This window comes from Seriola aureovittata, chromosome 23, assembly GCF_021018895.1.
Source record: "Seriola aureovittata isolate HTS-2021-v1 ecotype China chromosome 23, ASM2101889v1, whole genome shotgun sequence".
In the NCBI taxonomy this organism is placed as follows: domain Eukaryota; kingdom Metazoa; phylum Chordata; class Actinopteri; order Carangiformes; family Carangidae; genus Seriola; species Seriola aureovittata.
The window spans coordinates 17,263,052-17,279,436 of NC_079386.1; the positions used below are offsets into that span (position 1 = coordinate 17,263,052).

General features: G+C 43.4%; 1 protein-coding gene across 1 annotated transcript in view; it reads right to left on the bottom strand.

The window, feature by feature from the left end:
* Positions 1-16,385, bottom strand: part of trpc5a (transient receptor potential cation channel, subfamily C, member 5a) — a 99,673-nt gene that overhangs the window by 29,187 nt on the left and 54,101 nt on the right. The window contains exons 5-8 of the mRNA XM_056369951.1: positions 14,920-15,036; positions 14,716-14,778; positions 14,297-14,434; positions 13,528-13,734 (exon numbers count right to left, since the gene is read on the bottom strand). Coding sequence (XP_056225926.1) covers positions 13,528-13,734; positions 14,297-14,434; positions 14,716-14,778; positions 14,920-15,036 — 525 coding nt within the window. The remainder of the gene's footprint in view (positions 1-13,527; positions 13,735-14,296; positions 14,435-14,715; positions 14,779-14,919; positions 15,037-16,385) is intronic.

Consider the following 16,385-nt stretch of genomic DNA (forward strand, 5'->3'; position numbering starts at 1 on the left):
TAAAACTCCAGATTTTCTTCTTCTTCTGTGTTTTATTTGAAGTGTTGATCCATGAGAAGATATATTTGTGGTTCATCTCAGTGTAGTTTTACATCTCCTCTCTCAGGCTTCTCTCTGGAGCTCTAGTAACAACAGGTCAGTGAGCCAATCAGAAGAGAGGACGCTATGAGCCTCCAGGTGGGCGGGGCTTGGTGACTGCTTTGTTGTGACATCACAAAGTTACAGGAAGTCCTGACGGCTTGTTTTAAGGCTCAGTTTCTGAATCAGATTAGCAACATATTGTGTAGATCAGAGTGTGTGTGTGAATGTGTGTGTGTGTGTGTGTGAATGTGTGTGTGTGTGTGTGAATGTGTGTGTGTGTGTGTGTGTGTGTATTTGGGAAGCCTTCTAATTGAGGACACGTGTTGATAGATTAATCAAAGCAATAATTCATCTGGATGTGGTGAATAAAACATGAATGAAGGTCAATATATTATTCAGCTGCTGCTGATTATTGAACCACACACACACACACACACACACACACACACACACACACACACACGATCCATTTATTATTGAGACAACTGTTAATGTATAATTTAGCAGGACTGCAGGTATCACAGGCCCAAAGACAGAAAAAGACATTTAAATGATTCAAATGCACACACACACACACACACACACACACACACACACACAATCACTGGACTCTCTCTCACGCACACACATGAATGTTTCAGGGGTTTTATTGTGGGTTAAATGGAGGTTAGACGTTGAGAATGAGTGAAGGCTCTGAGCTTAAACGTCTCCTTTAATCTGCAGCTCAACAAAGAAGAAGAGACGGAGCGAAACCACAGGAGGAGAAGAGACGGGAGGAAACAGGAGGTAAATAATGAAGCATAAATCTCGATATGATGCTGTTTCTGTCACTTTCAGACGCTGGATGACTCGGAGGAACCAGGACAGAAGGGAAGCAGAGAGGAGACGACTGAGACGAGAGAGTCAGCGTCAACTTAAAAGGGTCAGTTCACCTAAAAACACACAACCTCACGTCACTTCTGTAACGCTTGTATTTCGTTATCCATGTTGCTTTCACCGCGGCTGCTGAGAGCCGGTCAGGGAGAGCGAGCGCGGGCGCCTCTACCTCATCGTTTCCAAAGGTCTCGGTTTCTGACCGTCCACAGATTTCAAGCTAAAATAAGTGAAATTACATTTTCCAAAACTCTTTTTAAGGGCTGAAAAACCTGCAGCAGGAGCCGACGAAGCAAGAAGAGACGTGTTTTAAAACCAGACTGCAGCAGAGTGGACGCAGCCTGAAGGGAAATGATGTTAGAAACTGAGTCTGATTCTCCAAGAAATTGGAGATGAAGGAAAAATTGAACATTTAAAAAAAGAGAAATAATGTGTTTAATTTGCACAAAGCCTCAAACGTTATTGATCCGTCCACATGGTCCTGAAGCTGAACGGAGGACAAACTGCTTCTCCACCGTTCAGCTGCTCGGGAGAGAAACAGTCTCTCCAGGCGAAAAACTATTGACAGGCGAAAAAAGATTCAAGTCATCTTTCCTCCTGCGTTCTGTCTTTTTCTCGCTGCCCGCTGTTTCTCAAAATAACTCCATCTCCTCCCACTCTTTTAATATCAACTCCTCTCTCCATCTCCATCTCTGCTTGATTGCTGTCATTTATCAAAACGTCGCACAAACTTCACCTTTGTTCGTTTTTTTACCTCTTTCTTCCTGCATCTGTTTTCTGTCTGCAGACATTTCTCTCTCTCTCTCTCTCTCTCTACCTTTTGTGTTTTCATTTCTTCCAGACTGCCATATTTTTCTCCTTGCAGGTTACCTGCCTAAAAAAACGAGACACACGGGAGGAAAGAAAAAACAAAACTAGAGCAAACGAGGAAAGATATATTCCACCTCCCCGCTGCATGTGAGTCACTCGTTCTTTTGCTGACTCTATTTCTGTGCTCGGTTTCCTCTGTTCCACCTCTCCACCTCGCTCTGGTTCTGTTTCTTCTCGTCTTCCCTCCACCTGCCGTGACGACTCACAACCGCCGGTCTGTCTCTCGCCCCGTCCCTCCCTCGTCCTCACCCCCTGCTCTCTCTCCTGCAGGTTCTTCTGTCGTCTCCTGTTTGTCTTCCAACAAAGGAAAAACCTTGTAAACATTTGAAATGTCACAGAAGAAGAACTGGACCATGATTAGAAAGTCTTTCCTCTCACTCTTCTTCTCTTGTTTCTCTGCAGCAGCAGAACAGGACGCTGAATAATTTGGTCTGTTTTGGAAAGTCTCCAAGCTCCTCTTCCTCTGTCAGCAGTGTTGGAGGGATTAACACACACACACACACACACACACACACACACACACACACACACATACTCACACATGAGCAACACTTCACAGTGCCAAGCAACAAGGTGAGGAAAAACTGAATTATGGTTCATTATTCAGCAACAACTTGTTCTCTTTCCATCCATCTCTTCCTCTCTTTCACTGATTCATTCGTTCCTTTACTTTTACTCTTTTTCATCTTCCTCCCTGTTCAGCGTATGTCTCGCTCTCGTCCCTCCGCTCAGAGTTTCAAAAACACATAAACCATCAGAGAAGTCAAACGTTTCAGATGTCATTCTCTGGTTTGAGTGATGAAACTAACGACGACTTCGGGTCAGGACTGAGTCAGGATCAGATTATAACTGGACCAGGATCAGATTGTAACTGGACCAGGATCAGATTATAACTGGACCAGGATCAGATTGTAACTGGACCAGGATCAGATTATAACTGGACCAGGATCAGATTGTAACTGGACCAGGATCAGATTATAACTGGACCAGGATCAGATTGTAACTGGACCAGGATCAGATTATAACTGGACCAGGATCAGATTGTAACTGGACCAGGATCAGATTATAACTGGACCAGGATCAGATTGTAACTGGACCAGGATCAGATTATAACTGGACCAGGATCAGATTGTAACTGGACCAGGATCAGATTATAACTGGACCAGGATCAGATTGTAACTGGACCAGGATCAGATTGTAACTGGACCAGGATCAGATTATAACTGGACCAGGATCAGATTGTAACTGGACCAGGATCAGATTATAACTGGACCAGGATCAGATTGTAACTGGACCAGGATCAGATTATAACTGGACCAGGATCAGATTGTAACTGGACCAGGATCAGATTATAACTGGACCAGGATCAGATTGTAACTGGACCAGGATCAGATTATAACTGGACCAGGAGTGGGTTAATATCAGGCCAGCAGCGAGCCAGGATCTGGTTAGGAGCAGACGAGGATTAGACTGGGAATGGGTCAAGAATGGATCAGTGTGTCACCAGAAAGGAGTTAAGATCTGGTTAAGATCAGGTTAAGATCTGGTTAAGATCAGGTTAAGATCTGGTTAAGATCTGGTTAAGATCTGGTTAAGATCTGGTTAAGATCAGGTTAAGATCTGGTTAAGATCTGGTTAAGATCAGGTTAAGATCTGGTTAAGATCTGGTTAAGATCTGGTTAAGATCTGGTTAAGATTAGCTCAGGATCAGGTTAGGATGAAATAAACTCCACCAGGTAAAAACCTCAAGCTCGTGCAGTTTCTTTAAACTTTTCAAATGAAGTGTTGGATTGACACGGTTGTTTTTACACCCTTTTGTTTCTCCATTCACATTTCTTCTCATCAGTCCGTCACTTCCACTCCTCTGTTTCTCTCTCTTTCAGCCGTCCATCCTTCACTATGCTGCTTTCGTCTCTCTTTTCCTTCCCCTCCTCTCCTGCTCTCTCACCAGGGGTTTCCCCCGGGTTTTTTAATACAGCTGATCGTCACACCATCGGACCCCAGGGCGACGTTACTGCAGTGAGTGTGTGTGTGTGTGTGTGTGTGTGTGTGTGTGTGTGTGTTTATCCTGTCACTGTGCTGCCGATGATCCATACAGACAGAATTCCCATTTAAATGGCAGCTTTAATTATTAAAGGTGTTTGAAGTGGATGACACAGCGTTAAAGGCTCAGTCCGTATAATCTCAGCATGAATAATACAGTGTGATCCAAACACGGCGCTGGCCTCCATCTTTAAAAGATCACATCTGGACCTTCGCTGTATCGACGTGTAAGACCCAACCTGACTGAAGCAAACTCTTCGATCTGAGTTACTCCTCGTTCAAAGAGAAAGATTTTCACTGACACAGAAACAGAGCTGAAGCTGGGAACGGGGCCGACACCAAGTAAAATAACATACAGCAGCACAAAGACACAACGACGACACCCAGCGTCCTCTGTTCATGAAGAGGAGGAGAACCCAGACCTTCATCCCCAGCTGGAGCATGTGGAGACAATCACCGGCCATGGGGCGAGCGTTAGCGTTAGCACAACCGCTAACACGGTCCATCAAGTTGGAACCACTGAGTCAAAACCCAAAGTTACTTTGGCGTTACGTAACTCCTCACACTTTACCCCCCCCCCCCCCCCTCCATGGGAGAGGAGGAGAGAAAAACAGAAAACAAGAGGGACCAAACAAAGAATGCGAGGAGACAAGAGGAGAGGAAAGGAAACAAGACAAGATCAGAGGAAACGAGAGGAGCAGAAACAATAAGCGAGGAAAGGAAAAGAGAGGTGAGGAGGAATTGGGAGGTGAGGAGGAAGAGGAGAGAGAAGAGGAGGAGGAAGAGGCAGGAGGAGGAAGAGGAGGAGGAAGAGGAGGAGGAGTGGAGGATGAAAACATGAAGGGATGGAGGGATGGAGGGCACGTTGAACGGATGAGCAGATTTCCCAGGAGACAGAGACAGAAGGTTAAAAGGAAAATGGAGGCAGGGAGGGAAAGAAAGAGGATGATGAAGGAGAAGACAGAGCTGGAGAGGAGTGTATGGCATCCGACTGTCAGAGCTGTTTGTGTGTGTGTGTGTGTGTGTGTGTGTGTGTGTGTGTGTCCAGCATGTATTGATCCTGGAGAAAAATGGGGAGTATATTGAAGATGTAATTTGCATTGATCTCATCGGAGAATACTGACACACACACACACACACACACACACACACACACACACACACACACACAACACACACACACACACACACACACACACACACACACACACACACACGTCACAGTTTGTCCTGTTCAACTCAAGGTTGTCAGGTGATGTAATGCGCTCTCTGGCGGCCATGTTGGAGCCCCTCAGCCCTCAACAACAACACATGCGACTGCGGCATTGTGCTCATTGTGTTGTGTATTCAACAGCGTAACACACACATACACACACACACACACACACACACAACACACACACACAGGGACAGAAACATTCTTCGACTAACAATGCTGAGCGTCTGGCGGCGTTGAGAGCTCAGAGCTCCGCCCCCTCCGTCTCTACGGCTGAGTGCGTCAGACACTCGTATCCTCCACCTGGTTCTCGGGGTCACGACCCGGAGGTGACGTCGGAGCGAAGACTGACTGGTGAATCGAGATATTCTCAATGAATTTGTTTTATAGTTTTGGTTCTAAAAAGTCCGAGAGAGAAGTGACAGACGAACGCAGTTTCCTCAGAGTTTAAATAAGTTTAAATAAGTTTAAATAATGACTTTATATTATTCAGTTCGTCTCGTCTGACGACAGTAAAGTACATTTTGGCCACAAAGGGAAGTTGGTTTGAAAGAGGGGATATATTATCACATATATGGTATGAACATATATATAAAATATCATGTAACATGTTGCGACCATATGTGTTAATGATATATTCATTTATATAAGGTTTTATTTATATAAGGTCTCAGACTCTTGGATCCTGCAGTTTATAATATCAACATGTATGGAGAAGCTTTGGGATGATGTATATTTATGTAACGATATAAGCAAATACATATATAAACAATACATGAGATTGTTCCAGTTTCATGAATAACTTTTACATTTATGTTTTAGTTGAATATGTAAATATATTTATGGACGCACAGATAGAACCTTAGAGGCGGGAATGTTGTATAAAAGGTATGAAAACATAACGGGCCGTTGGCATTGTTGTTCTGGCACCGAGCGGGCGGTCACAGCGCCGGATCAACATCTGTATAAACATGTCACACATCTGCTTTCTAAAGTCACACACTGGCATAACGAGGGGTCTTCTAATGGTCTTCTCATGGCGTTAATGACGCCACGAGGCGTTCAGGGTCTGGGACCAGTCACAAACACATCCACAGTGTGAGTGTGCGTGTGTGTGTGCGTGTGTGTGTGAGTGTGTGTGTGTGTGTGTGTGTGTGTGTGTTATATAATTAGCTCTTAAAAGCCTGGTGCCGGTGAAGCGCCGTGGCAACACTCAGCGTGTGACACCTCAACCTCCGTCGTACCGAACGCACACGCAGAGAGAAGATGAACACAGATGACAGGTAGAGAGGAGGTTATCCAGAGGGAGGGAGAGAGAGAGAGAGAGAGAGGGGGGGGGAGAGGGAGAGACAGAGAGAGAGAGAGAGACAGACAGAGAGAGAGGGAGGGAGAGGGAGAGAGAGAGAGAGAGAGAGAGAGAGAGAGGGAGAGAGAGAGAGAGAGAGAGAGAGAGAGAGAGAGAGAGGGAGAGAGATGGAGAGAGAGAGGGAGAGAGAGGGAGAGAGAGATGTGGTGAATTAATTTGGCAAGAAGGAAAAAGATGAAAGAGAGAGGGAGGAAAGGAGGAAAAATGAGGTGAAGCTGTAATATTGAGTAATGGAGAGATGGGAGGAGGGAGAGAGGGTGACGAAGGAGGTAAAGGATGTGACAGAGAGAGAGAGACAGACAGAGAGAGAGGGAGAGAGAGAGAGGGAGAGAGAGGAGAGGAGAGAGAGAGAGAGGGAGAGAGAGAGAGAGAGAGAGAGAGGGAGGCTGCAGTTTGTGGAAGGCTTACATAAGTGTACTGACAGTGTTCATCAGCTGTCTCCTGAGACACACACACACACACACAGACACACAGACACACACACACAAACACACACACACACACACACACAGACACACACACACACACACACACACGTTCACATAAAGGGTGTCTGGAGAGGCTAATGTGGCATCTGTTTGTTTGTCAACATCTGTCGTTGTCATGGCGTCCAGGGGCCGGTGTTCCTGTCTGCGTCCTCTCTCTCCAACACGAGTCACGTGTGAAACTACACGATGAGATCCACCTGCGGCGCCGCGTCTCCGGGAGACGTGTGAGGAAGGAGATCAGTGTTCACGCCGTCGTTTACGTGTTTAAATGTCACGTTATCGTGAACTAAACCCCCGAGTTCACCTGTCACTGATTCACCTGGACATGTTGTCTGACATTAACAGAACCACATGCAAAAACAAACCTCACAAGTCGGCCATCTTTGACTCTAATATATATATATATATACATACAGTGTATATAGGTAACATTACAGTTTGAAAGTTCAGACAATTTCTATATGTCACCAGTGTCTCAGGGTTTTTTTTAATGTTTTATATTAATTCGTTTATTTATTTCTTAGGGACAATTGGATTTCACCTGGTTTAAAATAAGAAGCATGAAACTAACATGTTGCACAGAGAGTTTCTATCTGCTGCTGATTCTCCCCTCGTGTCGCCTGTTTCATCACCGTCCAGTAAAATGACAAAGATTAAGAAGGTAAAAAGGGCAAATAATCTTACAGTAAATAAAACTAAGAATTCATGACAACACAGACGCAGGAATCTTCCTCATATGTCTCTTTATGTTCACGTCATTTATACGTCACGAACAGCTGGAAGGTTTTCAACCTGATCTCCATCTGAAGCATTTATGCTAACAATGTTTCGTTAGCGGTGGCTAGCAGTTGGCGTTAACAATAATATTTCTTCACATTTTTATTGTAAATATTTTTATCTTGTTGTTAAAATGAACTCGAGGACGACACAGATCTTCCATCAACAAACATAAAAATCACGAGTCTGACAGAAACATCTGCTCCTTTCTTCTTCTCTTCCTGTCTCTCCTCTTACACATCACTTCCTCTTCCTGTTCTGTCCATCGGACAGGGAAGTATCTCCCTCCATCCCTCGTTTCCTGTAACATGTTCCCGTTTTCTCTTTGACAAGCGATTTAAGAAAACATATTTTTGTTGACATCTGTCTCTCTCTCTCTCCGAAAGTCCATTAACTCTCTCTCCGTCTTTCTTCTCCTCCTCTGTCTCTCTCTTTAACAACCGCTCTGAAATATGTCTGATTTCTGCTGACAGCTGTCTCTCGCTCTTTTTGTCTGTCTCTGTTTATCTCCGCTCATCTCTCTGTTTTCCCGCCTGCATCTGTTTCTGTCAGTAAAGTGACTTTTATTGGCACCGACGCTCTTGTGAGACAAAAGCTGCCAAACAAGATTCACATTTGTCGCGGCAGCTGCAGTCGGCAGACTTTAAGTCTGAGCGGGAGTTTTTACTGCGAGCGAGATCTGGACGAGTCTGAACTCTAAGATTTCACTTTATATTGGAGCAAATGAACATTATGGCCTTAAATCATGTTCAGGATTTACATTGAATAGTAGATTCCCAGTTAGTGAAAATATAGCATGAAAACTATTACGCACAGCTCTGGGTTTGTTGGAAAACTTGGTAATGGACTCTCGTGCCGGAACTGGAACATTTACATAAATATCCAGCTCCAATTAAGCCGAACTAAATACCTGGAATTTCCTGTAATAACATGAAAAATGTAAATAACATATTTAACAGGATTTCAAAGAGAAGAAGAAGAACGTGCGGTATCTCGGGCCCTGCTGGCGACATACTGGACATATTCTATGTAATAGCTCTCTTCCTCTTCATCACGTCATCCGTCTCTCTCTCTGTCGTCTTCTGCCTTTACATCTCGCCCCTCAACAATTTAAAATGTCTTATTATTAACCGCTGACAGCTTCCTCGTCCTCCCTGCTTCCTTCCCTCTCAGTGGCTCCTTACATCTCATCGCTCTCCTCATCCCCCCCCCCCCCCCCCCCCCCCCCCTCTCCTCGGTCTAAATTTGAGAACATGTCTTATTTTTGAGAGTTGCTTCTTGCAGCTTTCACAACGCCACGGGATGTTCGGGAAGAAAAAAACATAAGACTTTCTACTTTTCGGTGCGAGTCTCGCTCAAAGGACGACACTCTGCCAGAGCTGCAGCCAATTATACCTCCCAGCAAGGTGTGGTGCAGGCAGAGAAACAGACTGTTAGGCTGCTTCCTCTGAGTTTCTGTGAGTCACATCGCGAGGAAGCATGACGGATATTTAATTACTGTGTTGCTGTCTGCGCTGCAACACGCTGAGGAGAGTATGACCGGTTGGTGGGATGAGAATGGAGCTGATACCAGAAGATTATTGGGATCAAGAGAAAACGCTCGACTCGACTGAGTCCTTAGTGCGTCCATGTGTCATAAAATATACAACACGCTGACAGGAAGTCGGCGGGAAAGCTGTCTTGGTTTTGCAGCGTTAATAACGACCGCCTGGCATATTATTTGATTCCTGATTCAACGATTAATGGGACAGAAATGTGATGAATAATTTTAATGATTAATCGTTATCGAGACATAATTTCCATAATGATTTTAGCTTTTAGCCTGTGTGTTTTTATTTCAAACTGTTCCTGCTCCTCCTCGTCTCCTCTTGGCTGGAAACACGTTCTGTTATTTCACTGTATTTTATTGTTTTAAATGTGCTTTATAAATAAACTTCATTTGATTTATGAAGCAAAAATTGCAGGTTATAAACTGGATTTCTGCAGGTTCTTGGTTAATTAGTTGGATTAGTTGGATAAGATCAAGCGATTTGCAGAGATCAACTTGTGCTCTGTGACGCCATTTTCCCTTTTTCTGAAATTTTATACAGCAAATGATGATAATTGATTAATGGGGGAAAAAAACATTTCCGACTGTTTACAACCAACATTTTTCAATTTATAATTCTGACATTTGTGTGTTGCAGCTCCGGTGTGTAAGATGTGTTTACAGTTAAATATTAAAATAGAAAACACACTGATTACTGAGTCGACTGTGTGATGATTTATCTTGTAGTTTCAGCTCCTTGGATTAGACAGATGATAGAGAGATAACTTCCCTCACAGTCCGACACAGATGCATCTAAACGCACAATCCACATCTCAGGAAACAGGCAGAGCATCGTAGGTTTGTCAGCTGATTCTTTCCTCAAAAACCGTCTCCAATGAATCAGGATCAACCCAATTAAAATCAGTCATTTAATGAACTTGTTGACCTTGTTCCTAAAATTGACAGAGATGCTGTTGCACCAACAGCATGAAACACAAAGTTCCTCTGATTTCTGCACGAATATCAATTTAAAATCAATTAAAAGAGGTTTTTCATGTCCTTTAGTTTCTATTTAAGGGTTTTGCACAGACACACACACACACACACACACACACACACACACCACACACACACACACACACACCACCTGCCCCGAGCTTTAATCACCCTCATGTCTTCTGTTTCTCTGTAAACCAACCTTTGCAAATGACTGTTATATCTGTGATGATGACATACAGATGTAATCCCTGCGTATACGTCATTTTCTATTACCGCTCACCAGATGTGAGCGGTAATAGAAAATGTCCCGGTCAATAAGCAGTTGATGTTTAGGCTACAAAATGAATTATCTATTTAAAGCTTTTTATTTATAAAAAAGAAAGAAAAAAAGTCTCAATTTATATGCTAATGCCTACAGTCATGTCTCCCGCCTCACCAGACAGAGATTATGTATTAAATCATCACCTCTGTCACTACTACACAAGGGCAAGTGAGCAGTTCTCTTCATCTCTTTCCCATTCACCTCAGTATTCCTCCCTCCAACTACTCGGGAAAGACACCCTTCATCCGTCCATCCGTCCTTCACTTTCCCTCCTTCCTTCATCTTTGTTCGCCGCCTGCCCGGGACATAAAAGTTCCTCCTAAATCTTCGCCCGTGTCACCGCTCCCGCCTGCGTCCATCCATCCCTTCGTCCTCCTAAATCCTTCGTCCTGGAAAAGCACTTCACTTCCCCCCTCTGGCTTTATCCGTCCCTCGAGCGTCGTTAATCTTTTGACATCACCGTTCCTCCAAGGGCGAAAAAGTCACTCCCTCCTCCTGCTCTCTGTGTTTATCGATACGCTCTCCGTCTTCTGAAAAGCCTCGTGCACACGTGCTGGATGTTATCTGACAGAGAGTTCTTGTAGTTCACACTGATGTCAGTCGATGTCTTTGAGTATTGAAAGCTGTCAGCTCCCAAAGGCTGGGATCAAATTCACACTCTTGTTTACTTTGACTTACTAAAATCACAATTTTTTGACTATTTTAGAATTTATTTTTTTGCCAAAGTTCATTGCAAAGCTTCTTATGTAGCTGCTTAGCATAAAAACAGTTAGCGCAATTACCCATGTGCAGCTAGCATTGTAAAAATGGACAGTGTTGAATATGACAAAATTAAATATGTAATGTTTAGCATATCAGCATGTAATGCTATCTGTATTCATCCATATAGCCTATAAAACTACTAGCAAGTTAGCATTTTTACATTGACATGCTAACTTTTGGTCTGAGTTCAGTATGTTAGCTTTTTAGCATGTAACCTCCAGTATATAAGTAGAGCCCACGTTAAGCATATTAACATGCAAAAACTTTGAATGTAATGTTTATCATACAACATTCAGCATATTAGCATGTGAACAGCTAATATGCTCAGAATTAGGAGGTTAAATATGCCATCATTAGCTTATTAGCATGTAACATTCTAGCAACAGGTGTTAGCATGTTAACGTGCTTACAGTTATTAAGGAGACAGTTAGGATGTGACGGTTAAAATGTTAGCTTGTTAGCATGTAACATCCAGTACATTTAGCACATGAACATACTATTTTGAATGTAATGTTTATCATACAACATTTAGCAAATTAGCATGTGAACATATACACAGCTGACATGCCAACACTCAAGCCATTTGAAAATAAGTATAAGATTGTTTTAGATGACATCGTCTGTGTGTCGTGTTTTCGTAATTTTTCTTGCAGGAAAAAAAAATGGCGGTTGTAATGAGGATGCCTTGTTTTTTAAAAATCGTGTACCAAAAATCTGAGACTCTTTCCCCCCTGTGACCTTCTCCACCTGGGGAGATGTCAGCGCCTCGTCTAGCGCTCAGATCTTTACCTTTGTCGCCTTTCGTGCTCCAGAGAGTGAAAGCACTTCACTTCCCTGCTCTTATGCCTCCCTGTCTCCCCCAATCCATCCACCTATCGTGGCTGCTGTCATCCCTCCTCTCCTCCCCTCGCTCTGTCCTTTCACTTCTGCTTTCATCCGTCTGGCAGTATCTCTGTGTCTCGGAGAGCTGGAGACAGCAGGGAACAGACAGGCCGACGGTCGGCGAGAGACTGAGATCGCCTTGGGTTTTTTTGTTTTTTTTTCTAACTCTGTTTTGTTGTCAAACTCTCGATCTCTTTCCCGCTAATTCGCTCGCTTGATCCCTCCAGCTCTCTGTTCTCCTCTTTCTGTCCCATTAAATCACTCTTTCGTGTTTGTTCGCATTGAATTCGCTCACACTTGGTTCAGCTCATTATCTCACTCAGTCCCGTTCTTTTCCTCCTCCCCGTCCTTCACCCGCTCGCTGCTTTCCTCACTCTGTCTGTTTCCATTGTGAACAGCCTCTTGCTTTCTCACTCTCCTCTGACAAATCCCACGGGACGAGCAAGTCCCTCAATTCCTCAAAGACAAGGTTGTGTGTTTTTAAGAGTGTGTGTGTGTGTGTGTGTGTGCGTGTTTTAACAGACGTAACTAGGGCAGATTTCTATTCTATGTCTATTTTCAACAGAATGAACAACAATACACCTAAAATGCAAATCATCACAAACACTGATGTTGCAAATGTGCTAATATTAGCTAACTACCTCATTAGCGTACCTACAGTTAGCATGACACATGCATATAACAGCTGTTGCACAGTTATTGACATAATTAATATACTGTATAATGCTAACCATGTTAGCTAATTTAGCATGTTAGCATGGAAACAATAGGAATAGTGATACGGTTGGCATGTAACCCTGCAAACTTACAGTGCATAATGTTAAGCGTGTTAGCTTTTTAGCATGTAATGATCAGCATATATCAGCATGTTAGCACGATAGCACACCTAGCATGTACGCTCATGTGCTATAAATGCCAGAAGATCAACGTGTCCCAACGTCGTTGCAACTCTTAACATCCCAACAGCCACGCAGATAATGTGGCTGTACGTTTAGCGGCTACATCAGTTTCTCCAGGTGTTTGAGAACCAAACTTGAGACCAGTGAAGATGCACATTCAGAAATAATTTGAACTATACACAAGGACACATATGCTGCACCGGGCTATACTCTCACAGTTTTCAGCAGTATTTCCAGACGATTAAACCCAACATCGCTGTTGTCAGGTGAACAAAGACACTCCTTTAAAATGTCAGCTTTTCACTAACCGAGGAACAAACAAATATTTATACTCTGAGGCTAAAACGTGTGTAAAAAATAAACTCCTCTTCTTTTCCTTTCCCTGTTGCATAAATAAAAGCTGTCAAGGTCGAGCCCTTACCTCTTTTTGGTGGTATTTGATGGCCAGTTTGAGCTTGGCCAGGTCGTGGCACTGTCTGGGGTCCAGTTCCTCGCTCTGGTCGTTGTCTCTGTGGTTCAGGATGGTCTCCAGCTCTCTTGAACTCCTGGCCTGGTCCAGGAGGTCTTTGGCGAAGCGTTTGCACTGCTGTGAGAGCTCCTCGTACTCCTGACGAAACTCGTTCTCCACCTGAGAGGAGGAAGGTGTTACAGCTTGTGAGGGAGGTAGGAAACCTTTCTGAAGTATCTGTGATGACACTGTCTCCAGCTCTCTACAACTGCAGGTCAAGAATAGAGGAAGTATTTGACATTAATTGGTCTGACGCCTGAACTGTGGAGGCTCCGTATGGAAGAGGAGAATTTCCTGCTGTTGTTACCCAAGATAAAACTGAGCCTGAAGGACTGGTGACAGAAATGATGATAAGTTACGAGCCTTTATGTGGTTAAAGTGCAGAAGAAGAGAAAGAAAAAGCACACTGTGAAATAGGGCGAACACATTTAAAAAATCAAGTGAAGGAAACACTTGCATCCCTCCACCACAGTTCAACTTGGGTGCTCGGAGAATCGATGCCGATGAGGACTGAAGCTGCTCTGGAGGCTCCTGGTGGACCGACACTTTAAGTAGGTGTTTCATTTAATCTGACAGCAAACTGTATATTGTGGAAATAAAAACTGGCAGAAATCACAAGGCTAATTCTGTCTCAGTCCAAATACTGCACTACAGCTTCTACAACAGAGCACGACGTCCGTACCTTGCTGAGCTCCTTGAGTTCCCAGCCCAGTCTGAAGGCGGTGAGGATGGGGTCTTCGCTCGACAGCGCGATGAGGGACGGCGAGGCCAGAGCCTTGTAGATGTTGAGTCGGGACCGCGAATGCCGCAGGCTGTCAACCTACAGAAGGACGGACAGGTGAAGAAGAGGAAAAAGATCCTATCCTACATATGATACCATGAGAGTGTTTTAACATCCATGGTTTGGTCACATGAGCTGCAGGACGAGATGAAAACTGAGTAAGTGTTTTACAGTTCGGGCGAATGATCGCAGTGAAGAGGAGAGGAGGTTTTGATTCATGGCGGAGGAGATGTGAGGCGTGCTGAAAATAAATGTCAGTGCTTGTTGAGTAATTACGGTCTATTCAAATATTGATTTTCCGCAGAGAAATGATCACTTACCTCCGAACTGGAGACGCACTCGACACAGTCGCATCGGATCTGGTGCGGTCTGGGGATGGTGACCTACATACGGAAACAGCACAATAAATCATGGCAGCTGATACCTGATGAGTGATTTAAACATTCAAACAAAGTACAACACATATTAACACTTCTTTAAACAGTTTAACTTTCTATATGATTTGTTAAACGTCTCGATATTACCTTCCGCTGGACGAGCAGTTTGATGATCTCGTAGTTGTTGGTGTGAGCAGCGAGCATGATGGGAGTTATGTCTGGGGTGAACTCTGAAAACTGACTGTCCATCATCAGCGAAGGAACCTGGAGAAGAAGAGCCACCGTTACATGAAGAGTAGATGACACTGAGGGGCTGAAATCTATTATTTAATAATGTCAGTTTCATGTTTTTGTGAAAAAACCCTCATTAAACAGAAAAAACTAAAATTCAGAAGATCTTCTTGTGCGTTTAAGAAGCTCCCCGGTTGCCACCGTGACGTCACGGTAACAACTCTAAGCAAAGGACATATTAGCTGCAGGATGAGTCAAATTAAATTCGTTTGAATCAGAATAAAACAAATTAAATTAGTGAAATCTATTGGACGGCGCCGCAGAGGTACATTTATTTAAAATCACATCCACTCCAAAACTCATTATGTACCTCTCTGAACACCTGCTGCTTTATTACACAGTAAAAACCAGGTGGTCGCCGTTACAGGTAGATGGAAGAGAGAGAGAGAGAGAGAGAGAGAGAGAGAGAGAGAGAACAGATATGAAGGATGTGTTTTAATTCAAATTTGTATGAGCCTGTTCACTACCGTTGTTTGGTTGCGGTGTTATTGGTATGCGGTGGTATTTAACTGAATAAATACTGGAGAAAAGTAATAAAAAATACAGGTAAATACAGGTGTTATCCTCCTGTAAAAAATGATGGGATGACTGCTGTTCATTTCCTGTTTGTTCCACAACCTGAACCTGTATTGATGACTATATATCTATATATCAATACCTCTCTCAGGTCTGTACAATAGATAATATATAGCCAACAGCCGGTTAGCTTAGCTTAGCATGTGCCTGTCCAGTGGTAACAGTATCCACCTCTGAAGCTCGCTGATGAACACGTTGTGTCTCGTTTGTTTAATCTGTACAAAACCCAAAATGTAAAAAGGCTTGAACAGCGGGTTGTGTACCAGACTGTTTCTTGGCCCAGAGCAGTGACTTTCTGGAGTCTCTGCCTGTTGCCTGGCAACAACCGCGGCGACAACAAAACTGTCGGCCATATGTAATGGATCCTGGAAGATTGTTTTGGAAGCAGAGATCATCTGTGTCTGGACGGTTTATTTTCTACAAGTGGAGAGAGGATTAACTCCAAACAACAGACGGTCTGGTGCAATAAAAACTTCTACAAATTAGTGTCAATAACAGCAAAACTGAACATTAAAGCTCTGAGGATTTGTTTTTGTTTCCACTTCCTGTATATTTTCACACACATGTGAACAAGACTGCAGTGAATGGAAACAAATCAAGTGTAAAACTTTAATTTAACACACCTTCTTATCATTTATAAACATTATTTAAACATCAGTAAATAATATATAAAGTCGTCAGATGTCACTATAATGTAGTTAGAAGTAGCTGTAAGGACATTTTAAGTGTTTGTAATTGATATTTGG